This window comes from Cladosporium halotolerans (genome assembly GCF_011745625.1).
Source record: "Cladosporium halotolerans strain TM138-S3 chromosome Unknown Sca46, whole genome shotgun sequence".
NCBI lineage: Eukaryota > Fungi > Ascomycota > Dothideomycetes > Cladosporiales > Cladosporiaceae > Cladosporium > Cladosporium halotolerans.
This window is the reverse complement of record NW_027191497.1, coordinates 42,452-56,640: the sequence shown is the minus strand read 5'-3', so window position 1 is coordinate 56,640 and position 14,189 is coordinate 42,452. Positions and strand designations below refer to the sequence as shown.

The following is a 14,189-nucleotide window of genomic DNA, read 5'->3' as shown; positions in this document are numbered from 1 at the left end:
AGGCTGAGGGAGGTCACGAGATGCAGTCACCTTCTTCCTCGGCTCGCAGGCGTCATATCTTACACAGGGAGCTGGATAACCGGGACGTTCAGCCAGGCGACGATAAGGGCGTACGAAGTAGAGCATTTCAGAAGAAGAAGAGGGACTTCAGGACACATATTGATCAGCTTGACGCTAGTCACCTTAGTCAACACACCTTATCGATCTGACATGTTACTGGAGACGCTTGGCACGGCCGAGATCGTGAGCAACGGAAAATTACGCTCAGTGGAAGATACTTCCAATTTGGAGCAAGCTGTATCGGCTTCGCAAAAGAGAGAACGATGACCGGGAGCACAGAATCTCCTCACCGAAAGGGCAATCGTATCTTCGGTATTGAGGCCGTTTGTAAACCTTGTTGGCGTAAGCGAGGCTTGGCTCACTACCACATGGCGAGGCCGGTTGATGTTGATTTAGCTAATCACGCAGCCTGTTGGAGAAAACGGCGTCTGGAGGGTACCGGTAACAACAAGGCAATCAATTTGCCGTTATGCAATGTATCTGCCGTTACGTCGGTGTGATCGAGTCTCGCTGTCATTGCTGGCCAAGAGGTCTGGATCTCGCCGAGCATGCGCGGCACGCAGGTTCATCTGTCTGCCACTGCAAGTAACTGTAGGAGCGATTGACAAAGCTCATCAGCGATCTAGGTTTGGAGAGACCGGTAGCCGTAACACTGTCTTGTCTTTGAAACATGGCGACTCATTTATTGATTCGCATTTTCTATCATTGCATCGTTGCGTAGCAGCCCTAAGTACCTCGCTTGAGGCTTACAATTGCTTGCCCATGAACTTGCGCTTCTGGAAGCTAAGCCACCACTGTCACACGAGTTAGCGAAAGACCTATATTACACCGAATTGGAGGACCAGCTGATCTTGGTCACGTACCTTGCTCGGCTGCCCCGATGGATCAGCGTACACTCTGTTCAACAACCTCACCGCGAGCTCCTGCCTCATCTGCATGATGTACTGCCTCAAGGCCTCCGCCTCATTCCTGTCCCTCGGGGGCTCATATGCTTGGTTCAAAGGGAACCCCGCGTCGCCAGGAATGGCGAAGTTTGTGTCCAGCGAGACGTTGAAGACGCTCTTCTCCGCTTCTCTCCGTGACATGCCAGGCCTGATCTTGGACAGGGCCTCGCTTACGAACAGGATGCCATAGATAAGCACGCGGTCGGCGGGGCCTTTGATCTCGAAGTTGCGGAAGAAGGTATTGGCACGGAAGAGGGAGAGCACTTCGTCGAGCGGGTCGTAGGATTCGGAGGAGGGGTCGACATCGAGTTCGGAAATGTCGGCCGGAAGGGCAGGAAGAGTCTGAGCAGGCCCTCTTGTGCGGGTTCGCAGCGGAAGTAGAGCAAAGTTGCCAATCAGCTGCTGGTTTGGCTCGTCGAGGAAGATGGAGTGGTAGGCGGGCATGGTTGCGAAGTTGTGGGCCGAGCCCAGTTAAACGTCAGATTGGTCGTGGGTAGACTGAGGGTTCTCAGATATAACAAAGTCCTCGAGTATCGGTTCGTTGCTCAATGGGCGCTGGGTGTTATGCAAGTCTTGACCTTTCTTCAGGTGTAATAGCACCCAACGTGTAGCCTACAGCTTGCGCTTGCGAACGTGGAGTTGGCTGCAGCGTCATCTCCACCAGCGGCCGCAATTCCGCTCCATCGCGCTTGACGCGGTCCCAAATGGAAGCGCGCGCCGCGTCTCCCAAAAACGTGTGAGGTCAGGCTGGAGCAACCAGATATCAACTTTGAACACCCACAACCCAAAAACATCAGCATTTCACCATGTCCGACTACGAAGATGATATGGACGTCGATGTCCAAAAGCCCAGCTCCGATGTTCAATTCTCATCCTCAAATACCGGAAACAAAGGCAAACGCAGCGCCGCGAACTTGCCCGTAGAGATCGAAGACAATCTGCCATGGGTTGAGAAGTATCGTCCAAACTCGCTCGCCGATGTCAGTGGACACCAAGATATCCTGGCCACGATCAACAAATTCGTCGATGCCAACCGGCTACCTCACCTTCTCCTCTATGGTCCTCCAGGCACCGGCAAGACTTCTACCGTCCTGGCGCTGGCCCGCAAGATTTATGGCAACAAGAATATGCGACAAATGGTGCTCGAACTGAACGCATCTGACGACAGAGGCATCGACGTGGTGCGAGAGCAGATCAAGACGTTCTCTTCGACGAAGCAGATCTTCGCTGGCAGCTTCGATAAAAGCAATGCCGACAGCATTGCGAACTTCAAGCTCATCATCCTCGACGAGGCGGATGCAATGACGTCCACAGCTCAAATGGCTCTGCGAAGGATCATGGAGAAGTACACGGCAAACACAAGATTCTGCGTGATCGCCAACTACACCCACAAGCTCAGCCCTGCGCTGTTGTCCCGATGCACGCGGTTCCGCTTTTCGCCTTTGAAAGAGAAGGACATTAGGGTACTTGTGGACAAAGTTGTGCAAGAAGAGCAGGTCAACATCGCTCCCGATGCCATCGACAGCCTAGTTACTCTGTCCAAAGGTGACATGAGACGAGCGTTGAACGTCCTGCAAGCCTGCCACGCCAGCAGCACTCCGCTGCATGTTCCCGGAGAGCCCATGAAGGAAGACAAGGATATCCAACGCGACCTCATCACACAAGAAACGATTTACGACTGCATTGCTGCGCCACATCCGGGTGACATTGCCACAATTGCGCAGACGCTGCTTACGACTTCCAACATCGGGTCGTGTCTGAACACTATCAATACGCTCAAGCAGTCCAAAGGTCTTGCTCTCGCGGATATTCTGACTGCACTCGGAGACCACCTCGCTGAAGTTGAGGTCCCAGCGCAGACCAGAGTGGCGTGGCTCGAAGGTTTGGCTGAGATTGAGTACAGACTCAGTGGAGGTGGCAGCGAGAACGTGCAGACAGGTGGCCTGGTTGGCGTTGTTAGGAATGGTGTGGGCATGATGGAGAAGGCCAAGGCGTAATCCCCCAGGAAGAAACAGGTGCTAGAAGGGTCGGCACAGGTTTACATTTTGACGTTTGTTTGAAGATTCAGCGAGGAGTTTGGCGTTCATATAAGCCTTTACAGCGTCACTGTAGAGCAACTGAAGACAATGGCGAGCGCGAAAACCGCTGCTGGAAGGGTTGCAGTCGAAAGGAATATTCCTGGTTCCATGGAAGCACGATGGATAGATACTTTGGCTATCTAAAGAAAAAAAAATTCAGACATAAAAGGCCGTGACCTTCGACGCAGAACTTGTCTAATAACGAAGACAGTCAGTCTATCAAGCCCGTCAACCAACCCAACTCCCCATCAGTGAATCTAGCAAAATCGCAGCTTCAGGTCCTTCTCCAGTCCAGCCTCTCCCTCACTCCCCATTCCCAAAGATCCAATCCCACACGGCTTTCCACCAATCCCAATGCAACCAAGCCGGCCTTGCATCCTGCCAGTTGTAGACTCCGTCATCGCCATCGTTCTCTGGGCCATACCCAGTATCGTACCCTGGGGGAGGCCGTGGCGGAGGCAAGCCTAGTGGCGGCAACACAGTAGTGGAGGGAACCGTGACTTCCGTTGTGACCGAAGGCACGCCGTAAGTAGCACCAGGCGCCGTACCGTAGACGGTCGACATAGCCGAAGGCTCGACCTCAGTGCTTGGAATGAGCGTCGGTTCGGCTTCGTCTGTGGGTAGACTAACGCCTGTGCCGGTAAGCGTTGGCAAAGGCGCGCTGCCGTCCGCATAGCTAGTTAGGTTCGGCCACATCAGGCCTGTCGAGATCGGTGGCCGCGGCAGCGAACCGGTTGTGAAGGTGCTGTTGGGCTCGGACGGTCCGGCCACTCGGACGAAGGCCATGTGGCCTGGGTTGCCAATCTTAGCGACGATGGGCCCCAGAGCTATGACGCATTCTTCCGTAGTCCATGTTGCTCCCAAACATGTCACGTTGCGTTCGTCGCAGCGAGACAGGCAGTAGGCTGCTGTTAGGGGCTCGCCGAAGGCATAGTCCAGGGTGGCGTCCAAGCTGTGATCGCAGAAGACGATGTACGTGATGTTGTGAGTGTCTGTGATCGTTTTGTTGTGACAAGCTGGGCATGTTGGGTTGGCTGGGTAGCAAGTGTCATTTGAAGGCAGGGTGTTGTTCGTGGAGGGACTGGTCACGTTAGGCCAGGTGAAGTTGGTATATATCGGCTTGGGAAGTTGCAGTGCTGCTGAGGTTGGGAAGGGCGATGCTGACGGAATCCCTGCGGATGGTGCACTCGTGAAAGACATGGTGGCGACCGGATCCTCTGAGCTCGTATTGGCGATGGTGGAACTATTCTGCGAAACGTACTCAATCTGTTCAAACGCGATCTCGCCTGGCGATTCAGTGAGTCTGGTGGTCATGCCAACAGCAGCAAAGCACGTTCCATCTTCCTGGAGAGTGGCGCCTTTGCATAGAGGTGCATTAGCGCAGAACAGAAGGCATTGGATTGGGGTGATATAGTCGGCCATAGCAGTCGTGGTATCGGACAAGACGCGAGTATCGCAGGAGATCTGATACAAGGATCCATCCTCCAGAGTTATGTTCTGCTCAGCACACACTGGACAGGCCAGGTTCCCAATCGAGCAGGGCTCAGAGCTTGGTGGTGTTGTTTCTGTAGGCAAGGGCTGGTACGCCGGCTCGGTGGCCGCCACTGGCACCACTGTGATAGTCGAAACGACGGTGGTCAAAGCATCTGCGTCTGTAAGGCTTTCCAATTGCGACGAAGGCAAGTCATCGATGATCAGTTGGGCTTGCAGAAGAGGCAAGCAGCCTGCAAGCAGGCCGAAGTAGAAGTGCGGCAGCATCGCTTACACTGGACGTGGTGAGAGTACGATGAGGCTGCGTGAAGCTCATGTCTCATGTCTCTTATATCAAAGTAGGCTGGGTGCCTCTTGCATCATGGTAAACGTGACGAGACATGTTGGGGGGACTGGAATGCGGGAAGGCCGAGGGAAATGAGGGTACCACCTGATTGGGGCTCAGTGGGAGTGAGTTCTGTACATGTTGAAAACGCAAGGGAACGGCGACGCATGAAGCCTGGAGTGATCTTCAGTAAGGTCTATTGGTGAACGTGCTCTTATCGTTGGCAAGCGCATGCCATGGCTGACGCGGTCGTGGAATCTGACTGGAATAGCGGATAACAAACGTAGTCCGCGACAGAATATGCGGTACTACATTGGCTTCTGGCAAGCCACCCATATGAAGCAACAGAACGATTTGGATGCAGCTCAATCTGGTGTTTGTTCGGTATCGTCATCGCCATCGAAGATCCTGTGGATATTGGTGCTGGTGCTGTTGGATGGTTCGGCAGTACCACAGATTGCAAGTCGAACGTCCATAAAGTGGATCGGAGCTCGAGGGCTCGACAGTAAGATCACTGGGGAGATTGTATTGACCTGTTGAGCAGACGTGATGGTGCGCCTATCATGTAGAGCCTGATCACACGTCGTCATGTTGGCGGTCGAGATAGACTTCGGCGCTTCGGCCGGCGGAAAGGGGCCGCGAAAGTCTACACCGTTGATGATGGGCTCGTGCCGCGGGTCCATCTCGTTTGTTCCCTTGACACCAGCAGGGTCTGTCACTGAGACAAATCCTTCACCACCCGAAGCATGCTGTGCGGTCGGCGGCTCACGGCTCTATCATAGGCGGCACCAGAAGATCCAGCAGAAAGAAGCGCAACGACTGGCAAGGCGCGTCGCTCAGCTGCATTCATTGGCAAGCCCTTGTCCTGAACTGGACCGGACTGTCGCGACCCACCCTGACACGACATACCACCTGCGAGGTACCTACCTGGGTGGCCGCATCCCGCCTGAATCATGGATGCCTTCAACCGCTTGACCGGCCACCAGGAAACTGGTGAGGCGGCCACATCGCGACCTGCAAACTTCCCAGAGCCACCTCCTATACCCGAAAATGACCATCAGCTGTCGCATCGCGCGTCGCGCGCTTCGCTCCCTCTGAACCGCCAACAGTCGCGTCGATCAGTATACTCCTCGAAGACAAATCGGACAAATCGCGCGAACGATAATGCTCCTGGGAGCGAGCAAGCATCTTCCGTTCGTCGCTCTGGTGAAACCGGGCATACCGACGGTACCGAGGACGACTTCGAATGGGGGCCCAATCACCCCTGCTTCCCACATCCGAACCCACATTGCAGTCCCACCAGCGAAGAAGCAAAACACACCAGGGTCATCAGAGTCCGAAGAGACTGGCTGTCAACGGGCGATCTATACCCGTCATACGCGAATCTGTACCCGGAGATCTTGGATCCGCTCGTTTCAGAGAGCGACTTCCGCTTCCTGATTTCGAATCTCAATTCAAGAATTGAGCAAGCGTACAGCCCGTTCACGTTCAGGGCTTTCATCGACTTCCTACTGGGCGTGCTGACGGGATTCTTGTGGGACGACACTGGTTTCTCGGGCGCGAAGACTGGTCAGAAGGCGCTTGAACGCTTCGTCGACAACTGGAACGCTCAAAAAGCAAAGGAAAAGCAACAAGTGAAGCTTGTACAGCCCAGGCGAACTGGGTTCATGGCCTTGGACTTTATCATTCCTGATCCCGGCATCGATCTTGCGTCCGACGAGGGCGGGCCTGATGCTGGCTAAGCTCCGTCAAAGAGGACGTGTTGTAGATTCTAACATTTGCAAACCGAGCTTTTTGTGCCTCCTGGTCCAAGTAAGGTTTCCGATGTGACCCTTAACGCGCCGCTGACCAACGCGATTAATCATCCCGACAAGGCACGGCATCGAGCACGAAACACCACCTGGCATCCATTCTTACTCATCTTGTGGAAGCCGATGACTGATGTCCCTTGGTGTACACGATAGTAGCCTCTCTCCGCAGCATTCTGGACAGTTGCAGCCTGAGCTTTCAATCCATGCTACCGGCGCCCAACGGCCATGGACAAAGCTATCACGCCAGATCAAGGAACGTGAGCACGGCAAGCGCTTGGAGTCTCCTGGGGGATAAAACAACTGGCTATCCGCACGCCCGATATGCCATGTTCAAGCTATGCACGCGAAGGTGTTCCAAGGAAGGCGATCGAGTCAACCAGGTGGGAGGCAATCATGACAATGAACGAAGTTCCAAACATTGTTGGGGCTTTCAGGTGGTGAGATAAGAGACAGGGTCAACGAAATTTGATGCACATACGAATAGTAGCTGGGAACGTGGGACATAATGTATAATCAGGCTGCCGGACAGCCTTCGTCGAAAGGCCTGAACGGCTCATCCATGTGTACATAATAAAGCTTTAGCGCATTCAAACCCATTCACTGTGGCATACCAGCCAGGTATCTTCCCGATTTCCTAAACAGGACCTCAACGCCTCGCTGGAATCTAAACAAACATCAAGCAATCATCAATGATCCGTAGCATCAGCCCATCCGCGGCCTTTTGCCGCCTCCACCACGCTCGTCTCTGAGCCGCTTCTGCTCTATCTCCTCGCGCATGATCCTCTCCGCGTTGCTCATCTTCTTTTCGGACTCGGGTATAGGCGCCGCTTTCTTCCCTGCAAGCGCGTTCGTTTTCTTGCCGCCGCCCATAAGTGGATTGGATTTTTTGCTCTTCAGTCCGCTTAGTGATATTTTAGGAGCGGCTGCAGGCGCTGGTGCTGGAGACGGCGCGGCAGAAGTCTGCGTGTCTGGCTGACCCTCACCAGGGGAGGGCACACCAGTTGTGCCGTGCGCGGAGAAAGAGTCGATAGCGACGGGCGCGTCTCCTTCTGATTCTTTCCCGGTTTCTGTAGGCTTCTGAGCGGCTTTGGCACCCAAGCTGAAGCTCAATTTGACTGGCTCTTTGCTGACCTCCTCTAAATTCGGCTTCTCCTTTTCATCATCCTTTCTCAGTGCCGCTTGTATCCTTTCTTGTTCTTTCGCAGCTTCCCTCGCCCTCTTGATTTGATCATTCAAGAGCTTGCTCTCCAAATCCTCGCTACCCTTAGCTTCTCTCTCACTACTCTTGATCGCTTCCCTCCTCGTAACAGCGTCGGCCGAGTCATCAATGAAAGAAATCTCCAGGCCCCTCTCCCCCTCCTCCACGCGACACAACCCCTCTCGACCCAAGAACTTCGCAAACTCCGTCAAGCTCGGCCACTTGGTGGAGTTCATGTGAATGTGCTCTTTGTCGCGAATGTATTCTTGGTAGAAATTGTTCATGTGCACCTTCTTCTCGCCATGGCTCGTCTTCAGCAGCCGCAGGAAGTCGCGCTTGAACTGGTTGCTGTATTCGTTGATGTACTTTTTTGGATCCTCGCCCACTTGCAGCATATTGCGCACGTGCGACTCCGACATGGTGTGTTGCTTGAATCCGTTCTCGTCTCGGCATTGCTTTTCGCACATCTGGCAGTACCATCGCAGACGCTGTAGGCCTTTGGCTTTCATTTTGTTCGCGACATACTTGGTGCTGCCTACTTCGGCTTTCGGCATGATGGCGGTGTTGTGGTGGAATCTTGCGCGAAATAGGAGTAGGGTGCGCCGGGAGGCTGGAATTCGTGTCGTGCGAAAGAGAAAATGGTGTTGAAGGTGTTGAAGAAGTGGAAAGTAAGGTATGAGGCAGCCTCAGGTCCGAGGCTCGCAAGGGTCCAGAATGCCTTACCTAAGCACCTGCAAGCCGAAGCGCGTTGCGGCTTTCCCGTTGTTGCCTCATCGCTCAAGATCACAATGCACTTTCAATGCCGCCATTTGGTGCGGCAAGTTGCAACAGAAAGAGCAAATCTCAACGCTGCATGCCATTGTTGAAAATGATCGTATGACAGATGATTTCGAGATCACTCACAAGAGCTAAGATCAACAGTACTTCTCAGCTTTCAGAAAGGCACCATTTCTTGTTATCCCCCCTACTACGTAGGTACCTCATCACAAACTGTCGGGCTGACCTTCACTCCGTAACAGCTACTTCCAAAAAAAAAAAAAAAAGAAAAGAAGACGGAAAAAGAGTAACTCCCGGAATACAGAGACGTGCCGATTTTGTTTCGGACGAGGTCGGGAGAAGTATATTCATCAAAACGACTCGTGATGCGACATACTGAAGTCTTGTCACTCTTTTAGGGCCTCATTGAAACTGAACGATTCGAAGAATATAGAAGCAGTACAAGTGTTGGTCAAGTAGTCCAGGTATGTGCCGCGCGTAATGTGCCTCGCCTACATCGACCAACAACATCGTTCCGAATGCAAAAAAAAAAAGAGCCGGCCATAGATACCACCGCCTTGAGATCACCTTCACGCGTTGACGTTAGTCAGCCTCATGGAAGTCACATCGCATTTTCGTGTTCACTGTAACCAGCTAACATCCTCCCTGAGCCTTCTGGTAACCTTATCCATGTCCAGCTTCAGATACTTCTCCACGAGCCGGGGCAACTCAACATTATCATGACTTCCCGCGAGGTCTCTGACCAGCTCGTCACGCATCTCGCCAGCTGCATAAGCGTAAAGCGTGACATCGACACCCGTGTGGCCGCCAGTGGACCACGCAAGGCCGGACTGCGCGTTCAAAAGATCGGCGAGATCCTGAGCAAAGCTCTCCGACTGCGCGAGCGCCGCGCTGTCAGCATTGCTGATGCCATACGCTTGCGCTAGGTCAGCTGCGTAGTCCGCCGCAGAGTCTCCGGTGTACGCCTCCATAGCGCTCTGGAGATAGTCGACGGAATGGTTCGCGCCTGCCAGAGGGCGCGGGTCCCATCTGGATGGCAATGTCAGACCACCTGTCTCGTGGTCTGCGACAGACATCATGACTGTGTCTGGGTGCTCGTCAATCCAGGACTTGACAAGATCCACGACGCGGTTGTATTCGAGGACGTCGTGCAAGTGGGCAGCGCCGTCGTGAGCGTGCGAGGAGTGGTCGATGCGGGACGCTTCGATCATAATGAAGTAACCTGGTGTTGCCGTGCAGTTCAAGCCGGTGCAAGTTGTCTCGCGGGTGAGGGCCTGGAGAGCGAGCTCGGTCATTTCCGTGAGCGAGGGCTCACGGTCGGCTTCGGGCTGTTGCTGGCGGTCGATCTCATAAGCGAGATCACTGTCGCTGCTGAAGAGTCCGAGGTAGGGGAGCGAGATGTTTTGGCCTTGCTGGAGGGCAGTGAAAGATTGGCGGTCTTGGGTGACGTAGTAGCCGCTCAACTCGGCGTGTCTGATGAGATCAATGTCGTCCTCACGGCAGGAGTCGGGATCGGACGACGGCTTGAAGTAGCATGCACCGCCACCGAGCAGGACATCAACGCTCTGGTTGAGAGGGTGACTGTAGCCAACTTGCTGCTCAGAGATGAAAGCAAGACCATTGCGGTTGATGGTATGGGCCGAGAAAGCAGCCGGAGTCGCGTGGTTGATGGTACTTGTGACAACGAGACCTGTTTTCATGCCAGCCATCTTGGCTGCCTCAAGAACGGTGCCAACGGGTTCCTCAGCAGGAGTAATGCCAATCATGCCGTTGTTAGTCTTGAAGCCCGCGGCAAGAGCCGTACCGGCAGCAGCGGAGTCTGTGACTAGGTTGTTGGCTGAGTGGGAGCGGACGTTTCCCACAGGAAGCTGATCGATGGGAATGGCACCGATCAATGGCTGCTGAGGAGTAGCTTCGCCGTCAACCATGGCCTCGTACGCTCTGGCGAGCGTCTGAGAAGCCGGGGCCATGCCATCGGGGATGATGTAGATGAAGTTCCTGGGCTGGATGGCGGCCGTAGCTGCCTGCGCAAGGGCGGCGGTAATGATGGTAGAACGCATCGTGGAGGCTCAGTTGCCAGACTGGTGTCGCTCAAGGCTCTAGCGGCAAGCCTGATATATATACATCCCTTTCTTTGCCCTTGCTCTGCCAGTCTGAAATGCAATCTTCGTCTCGGCCGAGGAACAAACACCACGTCGCATGTGCGATGAATAATAGCATGAGACTGCAGAACGTGGACAAGCGCCTAGAAGTCGAACGATTAGCGAGATAGAAAAATGACTGTGTCCTTCCTAGAAAGATACAGATAGTGGGTCTCGATATTGCAATGGAGGTGTCGCCGAGCTTCCTCAAATCAACGACTCTAAATCCTTGCATCTCTGAGTTTGTGTGCGAGTGATAGCCTGAGGGCAGGCGCTGACTGCCAGATATCATGTGCTGAGCGTCCCAATCGTGATTCGTCAGTTGGAAACATGAAAGAACGGCTTGAAGACTCACGTCGCAGACGACAAGCCCTTGGCTGTGAAGCGACGTCTTGGTTGTCTCTCTACGCGGGTAGGTGCCCGGTGAAACTGACTCGCAGACCCTTGCTCCTCATCAGTAGTTAATCGTGACTTTTTTTTATTGTGCATGTCGAGGATATCATCTGATCGTATCCTCTTTGCGGAAACTGTCTACAACATCATGTTTTATGTCCAATCCTAGCTCCAGCCTTACTTTCCTTCAAAATCCCCACCTCCTCCAACTCCCTCACCAAACCCGCCAGCATAAAATCACAGCCACGCGCGACGACTAAACTCAGCGACACGGGTAAATACTCCTCCTGCAGCGTCACGGTGCTGTTGTATGGAATCTCGCCGATCGGCACAACTACTTCCGCGCCTTCTGCATATACCGATGCTCGGCCGTCGGAGAAGCCGAGCGGTGGGGTTGTAGGTGCGTCGAAGTATTGATTGCGGTAGTTGGTCACGCCAAGGTTTTGCGGGTAGACGAAGATGCCGTCGGAGCACGTTGCGTTGTTAGGCGTGCCGTAGCCGGTGGTCGACCACTGGGAGAAGGGGAGTGTCAGCTGTTTTGCGGATCTTATTACGCATGAATGAGCAATGAGAGATCTTACCCAGTTCTGGAAAATAGTCTTGTTCTGAACGGCGGTGTCATATTCGGACGAATGGTTTTGGCCCCATTGCCAGCGGACCAAAGGGCCGGGGTTGATGAAAGGACGGCGCCCACCGTTCTGCGCAGCGTAGTCATCGAAGAAGGGCTGCCCGAGGCGATTGAACTGGTCGACGCTTGTGAGCACGGCATAAGTACTGTAGAGCGTGTCTGATATATTGGCAGAAACATTGAGAGGCGGCGACTCGGCCCAAAGCCTGGTGATGTTTGCTGCACTGCGGTTGGCACCGAGGAAGTCCTGAAGCTGGTCAAGGAAACCTTCCACCAGATCTTTCGCAGGGCTGTCCTCATCAGAAGCCTCAGCGGAGTAATAGATGCTTTTCGGGTACGAAATGTAGCTGTCGGTGAAGTTCGGATACCAGGCACGAGTAACATCTGCCCACAGCGAGCCGCTTCTTGCAAGCACGCCCGCCGTGTCAAGAGGAGGACTCAGTGGAATAACGTGGTCCATGGAAACAGCGCCAGTCGAGGGGCGATTGCCATAGACACCTTGAGCGCCCGCGGGCCCCCTCATGGACCCTCCAGTGTCGCTGCCAACGGCAATGTCAAGCCAGTCGTAAGCGCCGATTGCCGCGCCAGAGCCTGAGGAAGACCCCGAGGGAGCTTGGTAACCGTCTCCTCGAGGGTTGAAAGGACAATGGACGTCCACCCAGTCGGCCGTAGGGCGGTCGCCATTTGCAAATTGCACGGTGCCGGTCTTCCCAACAAGCACAGCGCCTAGATCGAGTAATCGCTGGACTGACGGGGCAGTGACGTTTTGCTCAGGATATAGGTAGAAGTAAGCTCGGTTGCCACCGCTGGTCTTGAGTCCTTTGATATGGTAAATGTCCTTGACTCCAAGTCTGAGCCCAGCAAGCGGTTGCTCTGCAGTTTTGGTATAATACAACCGAGAGGGTACCGCAACGCTCAGCGCCATGAGATTTTGAGTTGCTGCCGGAAGGGGCAGATATCCACCGCGATGATCGCTGATGCTTGTCTGCGTGAATGCCAGGAAGTCGTCTGTGTACAAGCGGTAGGCTTCGAAAATCTCACCGGTCCTGGCAGAGACAAAATATGGCCCATTCGGCAGAGGGCTTGAAAGTGAAGCCGCAGTCAGATCGGGGCTCTCGGTGTCGTTGGTGAGGAAGGCTTTAGCTTGAGAAAAGTTGCCTTCGCTCGCACTCGTGGTCAAGTTGGGGAGGAATGTTCCGTTGCCACTGTAGATCAAATATACTGTGCTAAGGAACGCTTCTTGGAAGACGTCGTCGCCCGAGGTGAATTGTTCAACTGTATTTCGAAGATCTGATGAACCGTATTCCTGGACGTGAGTATGAATGATGGTCATTGGGAAAAGATCCGATCCATGGCTTGCCGGTGACTCCAAGAGGTAGCTGGGAGCCACATTCAGCATCGCGACAGACATCCCGCCAGCATAGTATGGTATTCCGCCGAGCGTGACAGTCGTGCCATTGTCCATCAGAGTTGAGGCGGAGGCTGCAGTCAGGTGAAAGAGTGACCACAAGAGGCTCTTAGTCGGACTCAGCACTGCGGACCTCATGTCTGCTGACGAAGAGGATATTTCCGACGATGAGAGAAAGACCGTGATGGAAACGAGGCCATGGTCTGACTTTATTGCCCTCGGGTATGCTCCTCAAGGTCAGTGAAGCCTATTCAGACGGTGGAGATCGGACTTTACGGCATTGCACCCTGCAGTCAATTCCAGATAAGAAGGGAATGTGTAAATGGTAGATGGTAATTGTGTAAGATTTCGATTGGAGATACGATGGTATTCATTTTACGATTGGTCATCTTGCTCAACCGCACTCTTTGGAGATAAGGGAATCCTGGCATTGCTGCCGATCCTAGCAGTATCTGGTCCTGCCGCAAGGTAGCAGCACTGCCGCCATAGCTCTAGCAAGCCTCTGTGCGATGGTGGATCTGAGGGCATCGACACAGATTGGGCGAGCTGCGGAGAAGTCAGCCAAGTGATAGATTCGCGCGACTTGGCATGATTGGCACAGATCAGCGCGCGGGCGTGCAGACCTTCAATCCTATCTGCTTGAAGACGGCGGGAATCCTTATCGGTGTTGCGACCATGCCACGAGACCCTCGACATCCAGCTGTCCTCAACAGCAGCCGAAGATAATGAGACCCTGCCATTCTCCACGTGCTCCGAAGTCGTGAGCTATCCAAGGAAAGCCCGGTTTTGGTGATGTCGGCCCATCCGTCGTGGTTGTCGAACGCCGATCTCCGAGTACGGCGGCGCTGACTCCACCTGCTTCGGGCTTTGAGCGCCGCACGAGAGCGTGCTGGCAACGTGAATTGAACGAGATGAGACGGTAAATTATCAACCAG

At 54.0% G+C, this 14,189-nt stretch overlaps 7 protein-coding genes across 7 annotated transcripts; 2 read left to right on the top strand and 5 right to left on the bottom strand.

The window, feature by feature from the left end:
* Positions 1–139: 139 nt before the first annotated feature.
* Positions 140–1,638, bottom strand: WHR41_08759 (uncharacterized protein). The gene is made up of 2 exons (XM_069377363.1): positions 924–1,638; positions 140–854 (listed from the first exon to the last, which is right to left on the bottom strand). Exons 1-2 carry the CDS (start codon positions 1,446–1,448, stop codon positions 807–809), a joined length of 573 nt encoding a protein of 190 aa, XP_069225770.1. The 5' UTR covers positions 1,449–1,638; the 3' UTR covers positions 140–806.
* Positions 1,639–1,810: 172 nt separating this feature from the next.
* WHR41_08758 (uncharacterized protein) lies at positions 1,811–3,001 on the top strand (the record flags this gene model as incomplete). The annotated part of the gene is made up of 1 exon (XM_069377362.1): positions 1,811–3,001. The coding sequence occupies one exon, from the start codon at positions 1,811–1,813 to the stop codon at positions 2,999–3,001; it is 1,191 nt and encodes a 396-aa protein (XP_069225769.1).
* Positions 3,002–3,385: 384 nt separating this feature from the next.
* On the bottom strand, positions 3,386–4,840 carry WHR41_08757 (uncharacterized protein; the record flags this gene model as incomplete). Its single annotated transcript, XM_069377361.1, has 1 exon — positions 3,386–4,840. One exon carries the CDS (start codon positions 4,838–4,840, stop codon positions 3,386–3,388), a length of 1,455 nt encoding a protein of 484 aa, XP_069225776.1.
* A 1,011-nt stretch (positions 4,841–5,851) lies between these two features.
* Positions 5,852–6,640, top strand: WHR41_08756 (uncharacterized protein; the record flags this gene model as incomplete). The annotated part of the gene is made up of 1 exon (XM_069377360.1): positions 5,852–6,640. One exon carries the CDS (start codon positions 5,852–5,854, stop codon positions 6,638–6,640), a length of 789 nt encoding a protein of 262 aa, XP_069225775.1.
* Positions 6,641–7,411: 771 nt separating this feature from the next.
* On the bottom strand, positions 7,412–8,461 carry WHR41_08755 (uncharacterized protein; the record flags this gene model as incomplete). Its single annotated transcript, XM_069377359.1, has 1 exon — positions 7,412–8,461. One exon carries the CDS (start codon positions 8,459–8,461, stop codon positions 7,412–7,414), a length of 1,050 nt encoding a protein of 349 aa, XP_069225778.1.
* An 843-nt stretch (positions 8,462–9,304) lies between these two features.
* Positions 9,305–10,744, bottom strand: WHR41_08754 (uncharacterized protein; the record flags this gene model as incomplete). Its single annotated transcript, XM_069377358.1, has 1 exon — positions 9,305–10,744. One exon carries the CDS (start codon positions 10,742–10,744, stop codon positions 9,305–9,307), a length of 1,440 nt encoding a protein of 479 aa, XP_069225777.1.
* A 573-nt stretch (positions 10,745–11,317) lies between these two features.
* Positions 11,318–13,392, bottom strand: WHR41_08753 (uncharacterized protein; the record flags this gene model as incomplete). The annotated part of the gene is made up of 2 exons (XM_069377357.1): positions 11,318–11,730; positions 11,800–13,392. The coding sequence occupies 2 exons, from the start codon at positions 13,390–13,392 to the stop codon at positions 11,365–11,367; spliced, it is 1,959 nt and encodes a 652-aa protein (XP_069225772.1). The 3' UTR covers positions 11,318–11,364.
* Between the last annotated feature and the right edge of the window lie 797 nt (positions 13,393–14,189).